The sequence below is a fragment of the Larus michahellis genome, chromosome 3 (assembly GCF_964199755.1).
Source record: "Larus michahellis chromosome 3, bLarMic1.1, whole genome shotgun sequence".
Classification (NCBI taxonomy): domain Eukaryota; kingdom Metazoa; phylum Chordata; class Aves; order Charadriiformes; family Laridae; genus Larus; species Larus michahellis.
Genome location: NC_133898.1, coordinates 73,733,652 through 73,752,750, shown reverse-complemented (window position 1 = coordinate 73,752,750; position 19,099 = coordinate 73,733,652). Strand labels below are relative to the sequence as shown.

The window sequence follows — 19,099 nt, the reverse complement described above, 5'->3', positions numbered from 1 at the left end:
TATTGCCTTCCCTGCCTTCAGAGTTGTGTTCTGTATTTTTGAGAAATGCATGAGATGCGTGTGCTGCATGTGGCACCAACATATCCTCTGTTTCATTTTCTGTTCTTTCCTAACACTTCCTCCTGTAACAAAGACAAGCTCACTGCTCAGTGAACAGGTCCTGTTGCTGCTTCCATGCTTTAAATCCTACAGCAGTGACCAAAGAGTTGGTGTCCAAATACCTTGAGCACTGACTCTGATCACTAATCAGAGAGGGAAGCATGACTCTAACAATTCAGTACTTCTCAGGTCCTGTCATTTGTGCTTTGTGTAATGTGTGAGATTAACTGCAAGGGCAGAAATGTCTTCACTGTAATAGAGCAAGTTTTTCCTTTAGTATTTCTCTTAATTAATGACTGCTACCAAATTCCTTTGTCCTAGCTATCGGTACCAACCCTCACCCCCATGGTGATCGTGCTTTTTATTAGTGCTTGGAAAGCAGATGGGCGGTATTTATCTCACTAGCCCTTTAGCCAAGGGCCGAAAGCAGGGGCTAAGTCCATAAGCATTTTGATTAATTGAGAAGTTTGTTTCTTTGATCAAAATGATTACTTTGAACCTGGTTGGGAATTTTTCAGGAAAATATGAACTACCAGCACTGCCATTTTTTGTGGACGCTTATTGGTTTTAGTTAAGTTCTCATCCAGAATTTTCCCGACACTTGATGATGAAGCAGCACACAGTATAGCCAGTATCCCATAGTTACGTAAAGCATGGCATGACTTGGGCCTTCTGCATCTGCTGAACATCCTCAGTCTGGAGTAGTGGTCAGTATGCTTACCTCAGCAACAAAGCTGAGGGACCTTGGCTCAAGTTGTGCAGATGCAGTTCTGTGTGGGCTCACACTGTAAACCTTATCACTTAAATGACCTGGTTTTAAAAATCTTCCTCTCTCCCACTCCAGTGCCAGCCATGTTTGGGGGAGTAAGCTGTAAGGGGGCATGCATTCTTTGTTTCATTGTTTGCTTGCTTTTTTGCTAATCCAAGTCATTTTATTTCAGTGATCTAGTATATGGATTATCACCGCCCCCTCCCATAATGCTGATTTAAACACACATCGGACTCTGGCTTAATTCTCTTGGTTAGGCATTAAGGCTGACAGTCACCAATGGCATCCAGATGCAAATCCCTGTTCTGCTTTCATTCAGAGCAGACACTTGAAACTGATTTCTAAAATCCAGATGATCGTCATAATTCCCAGTATGTTCAGCAGTCTGGTGTGTTTGGCCTTTGCCCCTGCCTGTGGCAGTGGTGATTTTGAAAGTGCTCGTAGTCAGCCTGATGTTAAATATTGAAGCCTGCCTTCTTTGTGACACAAAATTCTGCTTTCCAGGTTGCCTGCTATATCAACTGTACAGAGCACCACGTGAAACTTGTATTTCTGTTCTGAAGGTGCAGGGTCTTAATTTTCACCTTGTATTATCTCTAAAAATATTACTAAAATATCATATATCAGCAACAGGCCAGATTTTGGTGTCTGAGTGTGCTGTTTTGCTGTGCTAGAATTCAAGAAGATGAAAGAAAAATTACAAAATTCTGTGTCCCCTAAAGAACAGAGAAGTCACCCTTTGGGGACAAAGTGCTTTTCGTGCAGCTGCTGTGCTTCTTTTATCCCCACCACAGCTTCCCAGTGTCCCAACTCTCTAATTCATTTTGTGCATGAATAGTCAGTAGCATTTTACATCTTCTAAATTGTGTATTAATTATTGGTGCTTGTAAGTTCTGATTACAGTTGTAATGCATTCTATTTAATATCATCATGTTATTAGAAATACCAGAAATGCATATAAAACCAGTATACAGCTACTTTTGATTTAGGATACAAGCCAGGCACTAGTAATACAGTTAAGATCATAGATTCTTCATTAATAGCTCTTGTGATTAATGATATGCCATCAGGATTTTCTGTTGCCCCTCCACGCCCAGCTCATATTGTCTCCTTTAACATGTTCTGACATAGAGAAGGGAGGCAAAGGGGAAGAGAGGAGTCCCAGATCACTCATAGGACAGTGGCATGGGCTCGGGTCTCTCAGAAGTAGAGGTTATGCTAACATTTCAACATGGTTCTTGTCACGTAGAGCGCAGATGTGATGCAGAGCTGAGGGTCTTTATCCCTTGCTCCTTTGAATACTGGTAAAGTTTGGATCTTTTCATGCAATACTGCTGGATTACTCTCCAGCTGTCTATGTGGATCAAAGAGTTTCATCCCTGCTGATGACCTTTTTAGTAACAAGTTGTGATACCAAGTAGGAGGCTTTCTGATTTTTTGTTAGCTTAAAAATAAAAAAGGGAACTACTTATACTACACTACTACATGCACACTGCCACATATATTACTACTACACAAGTAAATGCATTTAAAGATTAAGCTAACAAAGGCATGCATGCAAATTAGGATGTCAGCAATTATACTGCTTATGCATCCTTCCTTCAGCTGTCTCGTACATTTTCTTTAATTACACGATAGCACAGACCACTTTCAAATTCAGTGCCTGGGATGAGCCAGCTCTAAAGATGAATGAAGATAATACAATGCCTCATTCCTTGCAGGAGCTGGAAGGCACATGTGGCAAGAGACAGAATAGTGCAGGGAGGCAGAGCTTGAGGGCACAATGGTGGCAGCTGAGTGTGCTCCTCAGAGATGATGGGAATCAGCACAGAAGGCACATGAGGTTCCAGAGGGGTGGAAGAAGGCAAACTTCATCCCTCTGGAAAGGGGCAAGGGACATTCTGTGAAATACAAAGCAGATACTGGGGGGGTTGCATTAACCTGTTATTTTCTAAATGTCTAGAAAGCATGGTGACAAAAACATAAAAGGGTTTATCAAGAACAATTTATCTTGAACTGACGGCACCTGTCATAGAGGATGGAAGAGAGGCCGGAGATGTGATAGAGCTTGACTTTGATAAGACTGACCATACTGTTTTTGCTCCTGCAAGTGAACTAGAGTGAAAGTGAACTCTCTTTGAGTTTAGGGAGTTGAAAATGGTTTTCAAAGAATAGGTCTCAGTAGCTCACCATAATGCAGGATTTTGCAGACATCTGTCCTGAGTCTGCTACTCTTCAGCATTTTCATTACAGGTTTAGATGGTGGCATCATGTGTACACTTAAAAGCCCCAGGTGACTGCAGTGGGAGGGAATCCAAGCACTCTAGATAGCAGGATTAGAATTCAAATTTGTTTTAAATGATAAAATGAAATTCAGCGTAGGAAAGTGTAAGGTGCTGTCCTGGTTTATTGACAGATGGAGAAAAAAACAAAAGCAGAGATGGGAAGCACTGAGCAGCCAACTGGGCGGTGGCTTTGCAGATAAGGGCCTAGCAAGTGCTAGCCTAATGGCTCACAAATGCAGCAGGGGTCAATGCTGCCATGCGATCATTGCTTAATTCCAACAAGTGTTACAGGAGTGTTGTCTATAAGATTCGAGAGATAATAGCTCTTCTTAGCTGTGATGAGGACTCAGTTGGAGTAATCAGGCCAGAGCAATGGCACCACCTTTGGAAGAGTGTGCAGGTGAACTGGAAGGAATGGGGAGAAAAATTAAAAAAAATTAAAAATCAGCTTCAGAAAATAGAGCCAGTCAGCGTGTTTGAATGAGACAGCTTTTAGGCTAGGCAAGTGCGGCTGAATAACGAAAGGAGAGGGAGGATGTAGTAAGTTAATGTGAGAGATGTGGAAAATCATTCACCTATAAAGCTGAACAGGGGCACAGGTTATTTCTGAAGGCTGTGAAATCTCTCTCATTGGAGCGTTTTAGAAACAGGTTAGGCCAATATCTGTTGGAGATGGCTCAGGTATAATTAATCGTCTTTAGTGCCGTGGGAGTTGATTTTTGGTGTGCCTTTACTGTAGCGCCTTCTTGGGTTTCTTGTGGTGGCGGAGTATTGCACACCCTTTAGCTGTGCACTTATAGGATTTCCTGTGATCTAGGAATGGTCTGGGCACTTAAAAGTGTTGCTGAATTCACTGGGAGCTGAATTCCTTGAAATATTGTAGCTGTCATACCCATAACTACCGTTCTTAAACCTTTGTGTCTCTGATATCCCCTATAAAGGAAATAGCAATATTTTCTTACTTCAGAATGTAATTTCATAAGCATTTCTTTTGCCGATTGGTGAAGCAGTTGTTTTCTCTCATTTCTACTGACACTCACCCCTTCATTTGTGCTGGCTTTTAGAGTTCTGCAGTAACAGTTTTCCAGTAACAAAGATTGGGTGTACAAGTATCTGTACAAGTATGGAGAAGGGGGTGGCTGTTACTGGGAGTCAGCAGGTAGTACAAAGAGGCTATGTATGGCAACAGTATTACTTAAGTAGGTCTAGACAGAAATGTGTTGTCAAGATAAATCCATGAATGTTTGAGAAGCAGCAGCATACATGATGGTGAGCCCTGTAAAGAACCCTGAAGAAATCAGTGCTTTTCTTCAGAGCAAGGTGTGAATATTGTTCGGTAAATAATGCATCACACTGAAAAAGGATGTGAAAAATAAGTATTGAAGGGATGTTCATTAAGTGTGCACCATCTATCTGTCTCACTGCATGAGGCAGGTGTTCCCTTGAAGTGGTCTGTAATTACAGCCTACATCAGTAACACACAGATGAAGGAGAAGCTGTCTGCCTCATCATTTCTCGACTTTGGAACCTTAATGACATCCTTTGAATATTGTATATCAGAGTGCCTCTCCCAGTTCTGCTGCCTTAATTAAGTTTCTTGTGAGCTGGAAAACAGTGTCAAAGTGTTTCAAGTATTGTTTGCAACAAGGAAATAATGTTTTAGAAAATGTCATTTTAGGATTAAAAGCCCCTTATGTTTTCCATACCCTTCTCTACGGGGAGACGATTAAGAAATCCAGAGGGGAAAAAAGACATTTGCTGCTGATGTACATGTAAAATTCCAGTTTGCCTATACTTTCTATTTAATGAGATTAAGGTAGGATTTTGGGTGGGAAAAACAGTCCTCATTGTTTAAATCTGATCTAATAACACAAACCTTAGAAGACAAAACTTCCGTTCTTCGTTACACACAGAACCGGTAACTGCGTAGTGAAGGAGTGTGTGAACATTTTTGCTTTGAAGGAATCTCAAGTGATTCATGTTCTAGTGTGAATTATTCCAGTGTCAAGATTTGAATGCAAATGATTTTATTTTTCTCCTCGGGCAGCTTCACATGCTACAGATATGTATGTATATTTTTGTTACATTTTCATAATACTTTTAACGCTTGCTTTTCTTTCCTTGTGCATCCACCACAGATCGCATTCAATTGGGTAAGACACATTACTCTCCTTGAATACTGCCTCTTTATTTGGCAGGATTTGTTTTATGGAATGTAATGCAGTAACCTCTTTCCTTTTAGCATCATTAAATATGATATAAACATATGTGACTTTTATACTGTAACGCCTCATTTTTACAGCATGGTGAGTATAATGAGGAAAGGACTAAGGGGCGAGAGTGTGTTTGCCTTGCTCTTGAGTAGATTAGTCTCAAATCCAAATAATGAACACAAATGTTGCTCTTTGGAAAACCTATTTATATGTAATCCCATTCTCTCAACCATCTTTTTCTGTCAGAAGTTGGAACATAAACAACAAACGCTCAGTAAAAATTCTATTCAGCCAGCAAAGTTTTATGAAGATTGTATAAAGTATTTAATTACCTCCTCTTCAATAAAGCAAAAGTATATTAGTTATGAAGTGTACACGGTAACTCTTTAGAAGTCTGGAGTCCTGGAGGAATTTCTAATAGTAGGCCAAGTTCCTAACATGATTAAAGGGGCTCTTTAGAGCTTGCTTTTATTCATGCTGTAAAACACTTCAGTATATGATGAATGATAAAACAATTTTGATGAATTATAAAACAATTTTATGTGTGCTGGAAGATTCTATAAGTGGTTTTACGTCCGTTCACCCGCCAGAGGGGCTGAATCCCCTGCGGTCCCTCTGGCCTTGTAGCATCGCCAGTGCATGGGAGAGCTCAAGAACAATTTTTCTGTTCAGCTAAGTGATCCTAACGTGGCCTCTTACTTCGCTGAGAAAACTTCAAAATGGGGCATAGATTGACCTTCCTGTCTCACTCTGACGTGAAACCAAATTGCAATGTTGAGCAACCTTTGTCGGGAAGGATCTCTGCTCTCTGCCTCTGCGCTGATCACCATCACAGGCATGTGTGTCTTTAAAAAAGCTTACTGTTTTAAGCTCCCAGTAAAAGAAGATGTTGTCACTGTTCCTGTAACTTGCATCCTTACCTCTGTAAAGAAATTAAAAGATGAACTCAGTGAAATGTGCACTTAGTATTCAGATTGTCTGTCACATGCCATCTCTCAGCTGTGCGAATTTAATTTGGCACATGTAATCTTCTTACTTAAACCTTCGTATTTGGAATGTTTTGCTATTAGAAGAGGAGCAGCCTATGCTGAAGTACTTCCAAATTCTTATTTTTGCCTATTTGTCATGTATTACAAGACTAAAATGGCAAGCATGCTTGTTTAATTTAACTAGGATTGTTAAAGATTTGCTGCACTTGTGAAATGTTTGGGCTAATCTTTTGTAAGTCTTAAAAATGATGTGAAAAATTGAACGTGAACCATTTGCATTGTCTGCTGTCAGTTCTTGTCTATCTGAGCTTAGCAGAAGCCTTAAACTATACACAACAGCAAACAGTTCACGTAAGATCTCTCTGTCCCACCTTGCCAAATAGCTCTTCCCCCCCCCACACTTCCCCCTGCTCCCATTTCTGAATCTTTAATCTGAAAAAAAAAAAAAAATCTTTTGTGTGTATATGGACACAGTGCTGCTCTGAATTTGTATCGTTTAGAACAAACACATGTGCTGTTTATATGAGAGCTTTCATTTTTTAATGCTATAATCATGCTTTGCTTGATGGCAGCCAAATGTTGGTGTCCCTTAAAGTAAAGCTCTCACTGTTCTCAATCAGACCAGGCTGCAGCTGTCAGTCAACACTGAAAGCAGCCATGCATGAATTTTTGAAAGGGTACATACATAATGTTCAGACCTAAATATCCTTACGGACAGTTCATACACTTCAAATAAAGATTCATAGTCAGAACAGGCTTGATGCTTCCCAGCAGCAAGGAATCGGTGACGCTATGATAGCAGAGTTGGCTTTGCTGGCTCAGGTGGGAGAATGTGGTGAGGGTGAGTGGCCATGTGCAGGGCTGAAGGAGTGCAAGAGGATTTGGGGATCTTTGAGGGATGGCGAGGCTCCATCCTCCACTTGCCAACCTTCCGATACTCTTGCTGCTGGGAAGTCTGAGGAGGGAGGTGTGGTGAGGAGAGCTGGCTGAGAGCTGTGGAAAACAGCTTTCCACTCTTGGTAGTGTTGAGGTGTGAAGGTGGAGGTGAAATGTCCTAGAGAGAGGGGGGAAAGCAACTGCTGCAGCTGAGAGCGCTGCCTTTCTGGTTGAAGAAACCCCTTGTTAAGGCAGCCTGTTGTGCAGGAACCTGTGCAAATTGGGGGCTGGCACTGGGTGTTTGGACTGTGTACGATGTACATGCAGGAAACGCAGGCAATTGCCTACTCACCTCCTGCCTTGAACCAGCTCTGTGTTCACAGACCCGAGGTGCGCTGTACTCGCCCAACACACAGCTTATCGTCTGTCACTGCAGAACACAGAGGTAGCTCTCTGTTCCTCTCTCATGTGTTGCATGTCTCTGTAAATAGCAGACATCTGTGTCATTTAAATGGATGTTGCCAGGAACTGTTTTGCATCGTTCTTTTGAGCCCTATTAAATTGCTGATCAGTTGGCATGAGAATGTCATGGTAAGATCTTCAGTCCTGAAAGTGAGCTGGAATTCACAGGTGAGTTTGACAAGCTTTTGCTATCAGGAGAGGGAGAGTACCAGCACTCTTGAAGATATATATATATTTTGTTTAAAGTTAAATTTAAAAAATATGTTATAATCATGTTGCAAACTGGATTTTACAGGGGTTTTTTCCTTATCTTTTGTTTTCATCCCACAGCTACTCTATTCGCCATTCCATAAGCATGCCTGCGATGAGGTAATGTGCTACCCATATTCTATTTGCTATGGTGATGTTCAACAGTGTGACGAGGGGGGATTTGCGTACTTTGATCCTGATCCTGCAGTTTTCAGTTGGATGAATAGTCCCACTTCAATCAATTAGGTTATTCATAGGGGCTGCAGGAGAGGCCATCTGTGTTTTTTTTCCTTCTAATTTTATTAACTGTTTAATCTCTTGTACAAGCCTTTGAGTAAATGAAGCAGTTCTGAGATGTATTTGGGTAGTTGATTGTTGTTGGTATTACTGAATCTGAAATTCAGTTGTTTTGCTGTCTCTACAACATCATCCAAAGCCCATGAACGTCAGAGATGCTTTCCACTCCAGCAGGCTTTGGATCATGCTCCTGTGGAGGGATTTTATATGAGTGCTTTCATATTTTAATGGCTATAATCATGCTTTACTTGACTGCAGCCAAATATTGATATCTGTTCAAGTAAAGCTCTGACTGTTTTCAATAAAATTAGGATCCATCTTTCTTTTTAGCCCCTCAGCCTCCGAATACATGAACATCCCCACTCCCTGCCAAGCATGTGGGGAAAATAAATCTCCTAACTCTATGATGGATTCTAACTCATTCAGCTTCAGCAGGTGGATACTTTAAGGCGAGCGTTCACCAGTGTGACCTATGGGTCAAATGTAAGCCATAAAACTCAATTTCTCTCTCCTTTTGACCCTTCTTGCCTTGTGAAAAGTTTATCACCTATTTAACAGAAATCAAAAGTAAACCTGCATTATTTTTCCAATTGGCTTCCATTTGCCCTTTCCTTTAAATTAGGGTCAGTTTAGCTTAGCCTGATGAGAGGGATATGATGTAAATGTATGTGCAGAAACAGAGGCCATCATCATGCTCCTGGTAAGTTCCCAGAATTTGCAAGGGGAATGAACTGGAACACTAAAGTTTTAGCAGCCGTTGGCTTCATGGCTTTGTGGAATGAAGCGCAGGCTCCTGCATGTGTTTGCCTTTCCCCACGGATGACACAGACGCGCGGGCACCTGCCAGCGTAAAGTGGTTCTGCCACATTGTTCCACTGTGAGGGCACCCTCCGTTATGGTTAAAGATCATTGTTATCTCTTACTTCGTGTAGGGACAAAGGGATGTAGTGTTTTTAGTGCATCTTGTTGGCCCTGTTATTAGGAGGTAGTAGTTTCTGTAATCTGAATGCATTTAAAATGAGAGAGAAGCTATGTTTCAAGCTTTGGAGAAAGAAAGAAAGAATGAACAAGGTTGGTAGGCAAGCCAGCAAACAAAATATGTGATTTGGTTTAAGAAGGAAAGTCACAGCTGTTGCTTTTATTTAATTATTATTCTTTTAAGATACGTTCAACTCACGGTTTCCCAAAACCAGTGTTGTGTTCTATTCTACAGGGAGTGAAAGGCAGAGAAAAGCTTAGCTTTGTCAGAGGGCCACCTTTGGAAAACTGTCTGTAAAGTCTTTGAAAGCAGCAAGATACACCTGCGGTCACAAAATCATGGAGTGGGGGGGGTCAGGATTCCTTAAAAACATTTTGGACCCACTTCCTATGTAGTTCTAATCTCCATCATCCCAGCCTTAGGACATTAAACTGTCATCTTTTTAATTGTGTAAATTATGAACTTGCTCATCAGCTGAAAAAAATGGTAATTTCTTGATAGCAACAACACAAATGAATAAAACCGTAGAAATGCAGCACTACAGACAGCATTCCCTGGTTGTTCTTCTGAGAACATGGTAAATGTGTCAGAGGGTAGGCAGGCCAGTCACTGGTTTCAGTTACTAGGCAGGTTCTGCTTTTGCAAATTTGTAGCTAAAAAATACTCATCCAATTACCGTAATTGGATTTGACTGACAGAGCAGAAGTGGCTGTTCATACCCTATCAGTCTATAGCCCAGTGCTGCCAGCCAGCCAGCCTTTGTTCTGTCCTAGCATTGTGGCTTGGTAAGAACTGATTGAATTGTGGAGTTACTCCATTATGTTTGCAACTGACTCTTCTTTCCTTCAACTTCCTTTTTCTCCTAGGAATTCTCCAACTTTCAAATCGTTTGAGGAGAAGGTTGAGACCACTGTCACAAGCCTTAAGGTAAAGGTTAGAGGCAGAGTTACATGGCTGCGCGTGTTAAAGTGTGACAGCTTAGTTGTCCCTATCATTTGTACAGGAGACCGACTGAATTTAGAATCATCGAATCATAGAATTGTCTAGGTTGGAAGGGACCTTTCAGATCATTGAGTCCAACCATTAATCTATCATTGCCAAAACCACCCCTAAACTATGTCCATAAGCACCATATTTAAATACCACCAGGGATGGTGACTCAACTACCTCCCTGGCTTGATAACCCTTTCAGTGAAGAAATTTTTCCTAATATCCATCCTAAACCTCCCCTAGTCCAACTTGACGTCATTTCTTCTCGTCCTGTCACTTGTTACTTGGGAGAATAGACCGACCCCCACCCTGCTACAACCTCCTTTCAGGTAGTTGTAGAGAGCGATAAGGTCTCCCCTCAGCCTCCTTTTCTCCAGGCTGAACAACCCCAGCTCCCTCAGCTGCTCCTCATAAGATTTGTGCCCTAGACCCCTCACCATCTTCGTTGCCTTTCCCTGGACACACTTCAGAACCTCCGTGTCTTACCATTCCATCAAGAATTTCAAAGAACTGCAAGAGAACTAATGGAAAATGAAGGCAAGGTGCAAAGAGATAGTCTTTCTCTGCGTTGTTACTAAGAAATTACTTCTGTTGTCTGCCGAAGTAAACAAGTGGTCTCCGAAATGCCAAAAATATGAAAAATATGGCCATACTAAAAGGGAAAGTAGAGACATCTCATAAGGTGTGACCACTGTTGATTAAGCTGTGCAAGGCAGAGAACCACGTGCAGATGCAAGGTCAGATTTTGAAAGCCGTGTGGGCTCGTGAGCTTTGTGCTGTGCCCTGCCAGACAGACGCAGCCCTGTGCCTGGCAGAGCGAACTTCCATCCCTGAGCTACACGATACGAGGGACGTACTCACCAAGCGCCCTGCACTCAGCTGGTGGGAGCTGTCGTGTAACTCAGGTGTGATTCACGCCGCTGGTGTGGCTCTTGGCACTGAACCCGCCTTTCTTTAATGCAGCCGTGTTTCCTCTCAAATGTCAATGTTTTGTCTGGATTTTAAATTTCAAAACTACATTGACACGTTTGCGTTGGGACAGGAGGATCTGATGGCAAAGTTACCAGTTATCAATAAGAGCACTCATAGTGGCTCTTACACAGCAGGGCAGACATGGCAAATTTGCAGTGAGCTAACCTTTGCTGCATGGTAAGGCACGTTCAAGGGGGGAACAAGAGGGTTTGTCTCCCAATGGCTCTTATTAATCAGATTAAGTCAAGTGTGCTCATAAAATGGCACTTCGCTGCAATGGAAAGATTCCAGCACATTCCAAGTGCACTTTGTCAGTGGACAAGGGCCAAATTGATCACCCCTCATTTCAGGGGGAACTGAAAATACTAGATTAATGTCAAAAGGCGTTACAACTTGTAAAGCATGAAAAAGGCAAAAAAAAATGGCCTTCCACTTGGGACAGAAGGACATTACTTCTTACAGAAAATGCAAATTACTGCTAGAACTGAAGCAGCAGGTGCATGGGGAAGGTCTGTCTTTTCCATGTCACTATGAAATCGTGCAGCAGATGATATTTTCCAGTCAGTGTCTGAGGAAAGTAAGCAGCAGAGAGCTTGATTTATTTTTATGTTTCTAAATAAGCATGTCCATCAAAGAATGCAGGGTTGCTCTGTCGTTTTCAGATTTTTTGAGTGTTCAGGTTTATTCAGTGATAGGCTGTTGTGACAACTTTAAGTTGTGAAAGTGTAGGGTAAAGTCATTTCCACTGCACCGTGTCAGAGAAGGAAACATCGCAGTTTCACAGGTGGGAGGCTGCACCCCAGGGAAAACTGGGAGCATCCCAAGGAGCTAGAACAGAACCCAGACCTCCAAAGCCCCAGCTCAGTGCCTCTCCACACCTTCCTATTCATTCTTCTCACCTTCGCTGCAAATGCTTTTTTATACTCAACCTCACTGTAGGAGAAATCATTCATGCAGTGGGGTGCATCAGCTTGGAAGGTCTGAATTCCTGTCTGGCACAGTCAAGCGAATCACTTGCTTATCCCTTTGTGTTCCTTCTACCCGTTTAGATAACCAATAGATACTTTACGAACACCCGCCCAGCCTGCTAGATACAGATTTTTACCTCTTGAGATGGGAACTTTTAGTGACTCAAACTGCCAGAGCAAATATCAAGCTTACTACTACCTTATTTTATTGAACTCTCAAGGTAGGCAAGCTCCTGTGCTAGCTCATGAAACAACGGATTACATAGGATTAACTCTTTGGAAACTTAGGACACAAAGTTCATTTAATTAAAGTAATCTTCCTAAGCATTCAATGGCTGACAGGCTGGAAAAATGCCAGCTTGTCTTTTAAGTCCTGCTGCAGTTCTAGGAGTAAAAAGTTTTGCCCTGTCTTCAGGCCTGAATCAGCTTCGAGTGGGCATATCAGCAGGACAAACCACAACAGAATGCTCGCTTACCGAGACAACTCGGTCAAAACGGCTTTGTCTCTTCGCCACTTAGTCTTGACCGTTTCCAACCTTTAGATAAAGCTCTGTCTTTGTCAGGAAAACTCTGTTTCAGAGATTTAGCCATGTTGGGTTTTGGTTTTAATACTTATATTTAAAAATTCAGCAAACCAAAGTATTTTGAAAGCAGATGACCTGTGAGCACGTTGTCGTGTGTTTGATTCATGGAATTTGGTATCTCTTCCTGCCCTCCCCACAGGAAAATGTTGTGGGCAGTTTTATGTTTCAGTATTTAGGCAGCTACAAGTATCTAAAGGGAGCCAAGTTGCTGGTTTTGTCCTTTGGTTACTGTTTCTGTCCAAAATCCCAGTAGGGTTTATGTATTTTGAGAGCAGCGGTGTTACCGTTGCTGGTGGGTGCGCCACTTTACTCAGCAAATGAACCAGTTCATTTTAATACCCGTCTCTTATTTGGCTTGTGTAGAACTGTAAAAAACAGTGAAACTAGTGAGCTACTCATATGAAGAACTGCACTAAGTTTACTGGTAGGATATAGGATCCGGCCTGGGACCTACTTAGGGACTGGTTCCTTCAAGCATATGATAAATGCCACTGGCAGATTTTTATGATTGCAGCCTAGAAGCTTAGAAATAGGGGGAGGAAAGGGGTTGCTTTATTTGACTAGTTTTATGGCTTCTGTTCTGAGAAAAACCCAACCCCACGTGTTTGCTGCCTGCTCTGAACAGTTCCCAGCCCTCCACGGCCAGGGGGTGGAATGCAAATGGGACTCACTGTTCTCGTTTGTTTGCCTTCTTTCAGACCAAGGTTGGTGGGACAAGCCACGCAGGGGGCAGTTTTGAAGAAGTTCTCAGCTCTACGGCCCACGCCAGCGCTCAGAGCTCTCTTGCTGGCACCCGACTCCCTGAGAGTGAAGAAGAGCTTCAGTGTTAGACCACAGGCCTTCCTGAGCCTCACCCGCCTCTCTTCAGAGACTGATGATCAGCCAGTGATTTTTAGACCTCCCTCGCCACCCAACTTGTGCAACAAGGTTTTGTCAGCTTTGGAAAATTGCTTCCCTGGCCTTGTGCTGGGGAAATGTTGTCTCTATTTGTATTTTGGATGGGCCATTTTATCATCAGGTACTTTGTACACCATAGAAACCACGTGCAAGTTATTGACTTACAATGCTCTAAATTCTGTGTTAAGTGACCAAAATAGTTTTCATTTTCACGTAACTTCCCTCCAATGATCTTCCAGTCTCTGTTCCTTACTTCTTTTAGTTTACTGTTTTCTATCTGCTGGTTTCCAACTCCCCTCTTGGTGCCACATCAGACAGATGGACCTAGAGCTGTGCAAAGATTTCTACTGCCAGCAGTAGTCCATGTACCAGCTGTCTACCAGCCATACCACGTGCCCTTTGCTCAGGAGTGTCTGGACATGATCTATTTCCTAATGGAATTAAATCACTTATTGTCATAAAAAGTTTTTTCTCCTTCACTGCTGCAGTCCGGCATTGCCCTCCACCCATTAGTCAGCAGAGTTAAGGAGGACCGGCAGAGACACCCAGTGATTCGTTCATATAGAAACTGAACTGATGGGAACTGCTGATTTAAGATGATCATTGTACCTGGAAAAGCTTCAGTTTAAAAATATGTTCCGTTGCTTGTTCTCTGTTGTTTGATAAGTCTTGACAGTGTAAGTTAATCGCAAAAGGAAGTGGAGCAGAGCGAACCTCTAATAATTTTGACTCCCTATCTTCCCGTGAAAAATAAGGGAAGGTAAATTTATGAGCCTCAGCCAAGATACAGCCTTAAGTGAAAGAACACAAACCCAACAACTGGCTCGAGATGTGCCATAGGTTAGAGAGCCCACGCCTTCCGTCCGCATTGCAGAGCTGCTCGCGTAAACCCTGTTACCTTACAAGACAGAGGCTGAGTAGGTACTTCACTTTTGGTGTCAAATTTTGTCGTGCTTCACTCTGCGACATAATTCCACCAACGGCATTATATCTGCTTAATCACCAAGAGCCGGTCAGCTCTCAGCTTTGCTTCAGCATGTTTTCTTGCATCCTTTTAACATATTTTTTTTTTCCGAAGAAAAGAGCAGCGCACTTGTGACACTATCTTGTTGTCTAGTGAGCACGTGTCAGTCTGCATGTTGCAATCCTGAGTTCACCAGACTGAGATGAGCAGAACTTTGTCGATAAACAGGATGGAAAAACCGTCTGGCTACTTTCACAATGGATGCTTTTTTTTTTTTTTTTAGCATAAGCCAAAGCTTCAAATCAGTGTTAGTGAGTTTGACATTACAGACTGCTTAAAATCTTGTGAGGAAACTTGGCTTTAAGTGATTTATTTTTTTTTTTTTTCTTTCCTGTGTGGCTTTTGTTATAGCTTTTACAAAGTTGGAAGTCCTTTTGTAATGTTCTACTGGACATAAGTTAACTTTGGACATTTATATCAAATGCTGCTTTAGTGCGATTTTTAGCATGGAAGCAAATCTAATTCATTTTTTAAAGTAGCTTTCTTGTAATAGTTTGCTAGCTTATTTTACATGGTTTTGTGCGTAAGTGTGACTTTATTTAAATAAAGAAGGTATTAATGGTCAACTTAGTTCGTGTAAAGGAAGTTATTGATATTCTTACTGAAAATAAATTTCTCTCTTACTCTTTTACACTTTGTGATGTTTTCTTTTTAATTCTGTGTATTTACCAGTATCACTGTGCATGTCGAAGCCTTGCTGTTTCACTCCAGAGTATCGAGGTAAATGGCAAGAACATCATCTTGCCACAACAAACGGCCATTCCTACAGTTTTCAAAACCTGCTCGGTCCCTTCTGGACTTAAACTGCCCCATGGCAATCTGCTTTGAAATTGTTGAGGTTCAAAGGAGAAAAATGATGGAGCAGAGTTCAGCAAAAGCGAAATGCGCGGCAGAAAACATCATGTAGTGCTAACGCTATTGACCGTCTTTTGAGCAGGGCCAGCAGCTCTACCAAGGTTCAAACACAGAGTCCAAGCACTGTCATCTTCTACAGGACCCTGACTAGACCTCATTTTATTGCCATACACATATATGCACATCTATACATACACACACAGAAAAATGCTTCTGGGAACCCAGTAAATTGTTTTTAACTACGCTCATTAAGAGCATACTTTAAAGAGCTTGTGTCAGTACGACTGCCAGTGGAGGCAGGGGGGCCAGACAAGCTTCTCTTCAGATAAATCCTTACACGTTACTGTCATCACAGCAGCTGCCACTACGTGTAGGCTCCACGTTGATAGGGTGGTCAGGAGAAAGAGGGGGAGGAGGTGACTTCCTCTCACAGGCCCTATGTCCAGGGCCTAGGACACTTCTCCAACACATCAACAGCACACTTCGGTGCTGCACGCGGAAGCCTGAAGCCCCACAGGCTGTTTGCTAACCTTTCTAGCAACGCCTCATCACGGCTCACACTTTCTGATCACACTTTCTCCTCCAGTCTCTTCCCAACCAGCTCCTATTTCTGTTAAAATGCAGTGCCCAAAACTGACACACAGTTGCCCCTGCAGTGAGCAGAAGGGAATGTAACTTTACATGAAGTACCTGCTGGATTTCTTTAAACAAAGCCAAACCCCACACAACACAGACACAAACCCCGTCTCTGTTTCCCAGGATAACGCTTACCTTGCACCGCTGCAGGGCTGACGGGTTGAGCGCCGCATCCCCTGGACCCCCCGCAGAACGGCGCATCGCCAGCCAGTAAAGCCTCCTGCTGCGTTGGAGGAACCGACTGTTCCTGCGCTGTGTGTGTTTCTATCAATCACACATCTTTTTAAGGCCACTTCTCTTGTTTGTCAAGAGCGTTCTCAGTTATGCCTTCCAATGCATCTGTAGCATTGGAAGGGACCTTAAAGATCATCTTGTTCCAACCCCAATTCAGCACAAACTAATGGAGACTGTGGTTTGTATCCATCTCGATGGGACAAAAATGCTGAATGATGGGCCTTGCTCTGCCACCCCTGCAGCACAGCAATCAGCCACCCCATAACCACTGAATAGTTTTGTATTGCTCAGTAAAGGGCAGCTTGTTCTTCCAGGGTCTCCAGAGGGCGCTGTGGTGGGCTGACCCTGGCTGGATGGCAGGTGCCCGCCAAAGCTGTTCCATCTCTGCCCTCCTCAGCTGGACGGGGGAGAGGAAATATAACAAAAGGCTCATGGGTCGAGATAAGGACGGGGAGACCACTCAGCAATTACTGTCACAGACAAAACAGATTTGTCTTGGAGAAAATTAAATTAATCATAAAAACTAAATCTTAAAACACCTTCCCCCCCCCCACCTCTCTCCTCCCCGGGCTCAACTTCACTCCCGAATTCTCTACCTCCTCCCCCCGAGCAACACAGTGGGATGGGAATGGTCAGTTCATCACTCGTTGTCTCTGCTGCTCCCTCCTTCTCAGGGGGAAGAACTCCTCACACTCTTCCCCTGCTCCAGCGTGGGGTCCCTCCCACAGCAGATAGTCCTCCACGAACTTCTCCAATGTGAGTCCTTCCCACAGGCTGCGGTTCTTCACGAACTGCTCCAGTGTGGGTCCCTTCCACAGGGTGCAGCCCTTCAGGAACAGGCTGCTCCAGCGTGGGTCCCCCACAGGGTCACAAGTCCCGCCAGCAAACCTGCTCCAGCGTGGGCTTCTCTCTCCACAGGGCCACAGGTCCTGCCAGGAGCCTGCTCCAGCACAGGCTTCCCACGGGGTCACAGCCTCCTTCAGGCACACATCTGCTCCAGCGTGAGGTCCCCCACAGGCTGCAGGTGGATATCTGCTCCACCATTAACCTCCATGGGCTGCAGGGGGACAGCCTGCCTCACTGTGGTCTTCCCCACGGGCTGGCTGCAGGGGAAACCGCTCCAGCGCCTGGAGGACCTCCTCCCACTCCTTCACTGACCTTGGTGGCTGCAGAGCAGGTGCTCTCACGTATTCTCACTCCTCTCTTACGGCTACTGCCCCGCAGGTTTTTTCCCCCCCTTCTTACATGTTATCCCGGAGGTGCTACCACCATGACTGATGGGCTTGGCCTTGGCCAGTGGTGGGTCCGTTTTGGAGCCGGGTGGCATTGGCTCTGTTGGACATGGGGGAAGCTTCAGCAGCTTCTCACAGAAGCTGTAGCGCCCCAGCTAGCTGAATCTTACACCCCTGTAGCCCCCCGGCTACCAAAACCTTGCCACGCAAACCCGATACAGGCCCAGCTGCTGCCAGGTGTGGTTCCCCAGGCTTTTCACGTCCCACCTGGACCCATACGCTCTGCAGCCCTTGTGCACTGTGCCAGCCCCTGAGGCAGGAGCTCCCAGCAGCTCTGCGCAGCGCTCCGTGCCGCAGAACGAACTTCTGCCAGGACCCCGAGCTCTCTCTAAAGGAGACACTTCCCGAGTCATGGTGCCCGACGATCTGTGCTCAGCTAAATCGCTTACCGTTAAAGGGAAGGACAACTGAGTTTTATGCTGTCTCATCTGACATGAGACTGGAGGCACAGAAGCCAGCTCCAAGTCTCCAGCATCTAATTTTTGCAGGTGCAAACTTTAAATACCTGGTAATTGTGACATCAGCCTAATCTCCAGCTGCACACATGACGCAACCGCCAATGGTGCAGACACTGGCCTCACTATGGCATTTACCACCACTACAGTTTTACCTGACAACCATACTGTACTTTCACATTAGCATTACTACTTCTGCTGAAACCTGTCATTTACAGCAGAATTAGTACCAGCGTGTAACAGCCCGAAGACGGGACGGCCAGCTTTACATGGGCGTAGAGGGGGTACAGACTGCGCGAGCTCCAAAGGTCTCTCCCGACCTCAGCTATTCTGTGATCATCAGTTACCTGTGAAAAGTCTGTAAAACTGCCAGTCTGGGGCGAGGGGGAGTCGGGGGGATGTCAGTGCCATTCCCTGATACAACACGTGAACAGCAGAGAAATGGTACGAAACAATAAATGCATTGAGAAACTGTAATTAATGAGATTACCAGTTTTATCCACCATCACTTCTTAAGGCTGATGCACTCCAAAGAAATCTCATCTCTAAGCTAGTCTCTGTCAAGAGCTTCTACAGAAATTTACTCACTGGTCTCGCTCCTGTGTAGCGCAGTGAACGGGTATTCACCCATCTGAAGGTACTTAAATCCATACATACCTACAAGTCACAGAACAAAACTACCCGTCCCAGTCAGTGCATTACACGAACAAATTAGATTGCAATCAGCTAAATTTTAAACTTACCTGAATTTCCCCAGTGGAGAATCTATTTGTAACCGAGACTGCATCAATCAGAGGCTGATTAAAAACAAGAAAAACACAAACAAACTCATTCTAAATATTTGGTCCTTAACTCTGATCTAGGTAACTATCCTGCCTCCTAGACCTACTACCTAAGCGATCCTGGGATTTTCAGCAGTGAACGCACATTAAAAAATCTGCTGGCAGAATTAGTGATGTTATGGGAGGAAAAAT

At 43.7% G+C, this 19,099-nt stretch overlaps 1 protein-coding gene across 3 annotated transcripts in view; it reads left to right on the top strand.

The window, feature by feature from the left end:
• TPD52L1 (TPD52 like 1) overlaps positions 1-15,544 on the top strand; it is a 59,582-nt gene extending 44,038 nt beyond the window's left edge. For 2 of the 3 annotated variants that reach the window (XM_074580837.1, XM_074580835.1), the window contains exons 5-7: positions 8,024-8,062; positions 10,085-10,145; positions 13,431-15,544. In XM_074580837.1, the coding sequence (XP_074436938.1) occupies positions 8,024-8,062; positions 10,085-10,145; positions 13,431-13,562 (232 nt within the window). In that variant the 3' untranslated portion in view covers positions 13,563-15,544. Of the gene's footprint in view, positions 1-5,291; positions 5,307-8,023; positions 8,063-10,084; positions 10,146-13,430 lie in introns of all 3 variants that reach the window. The other variant, XM_074580836.1, reaches the window with a different exon arrangement.
• Positions 15,545-19,099: the final 3,555 nt, after the last annotated feature.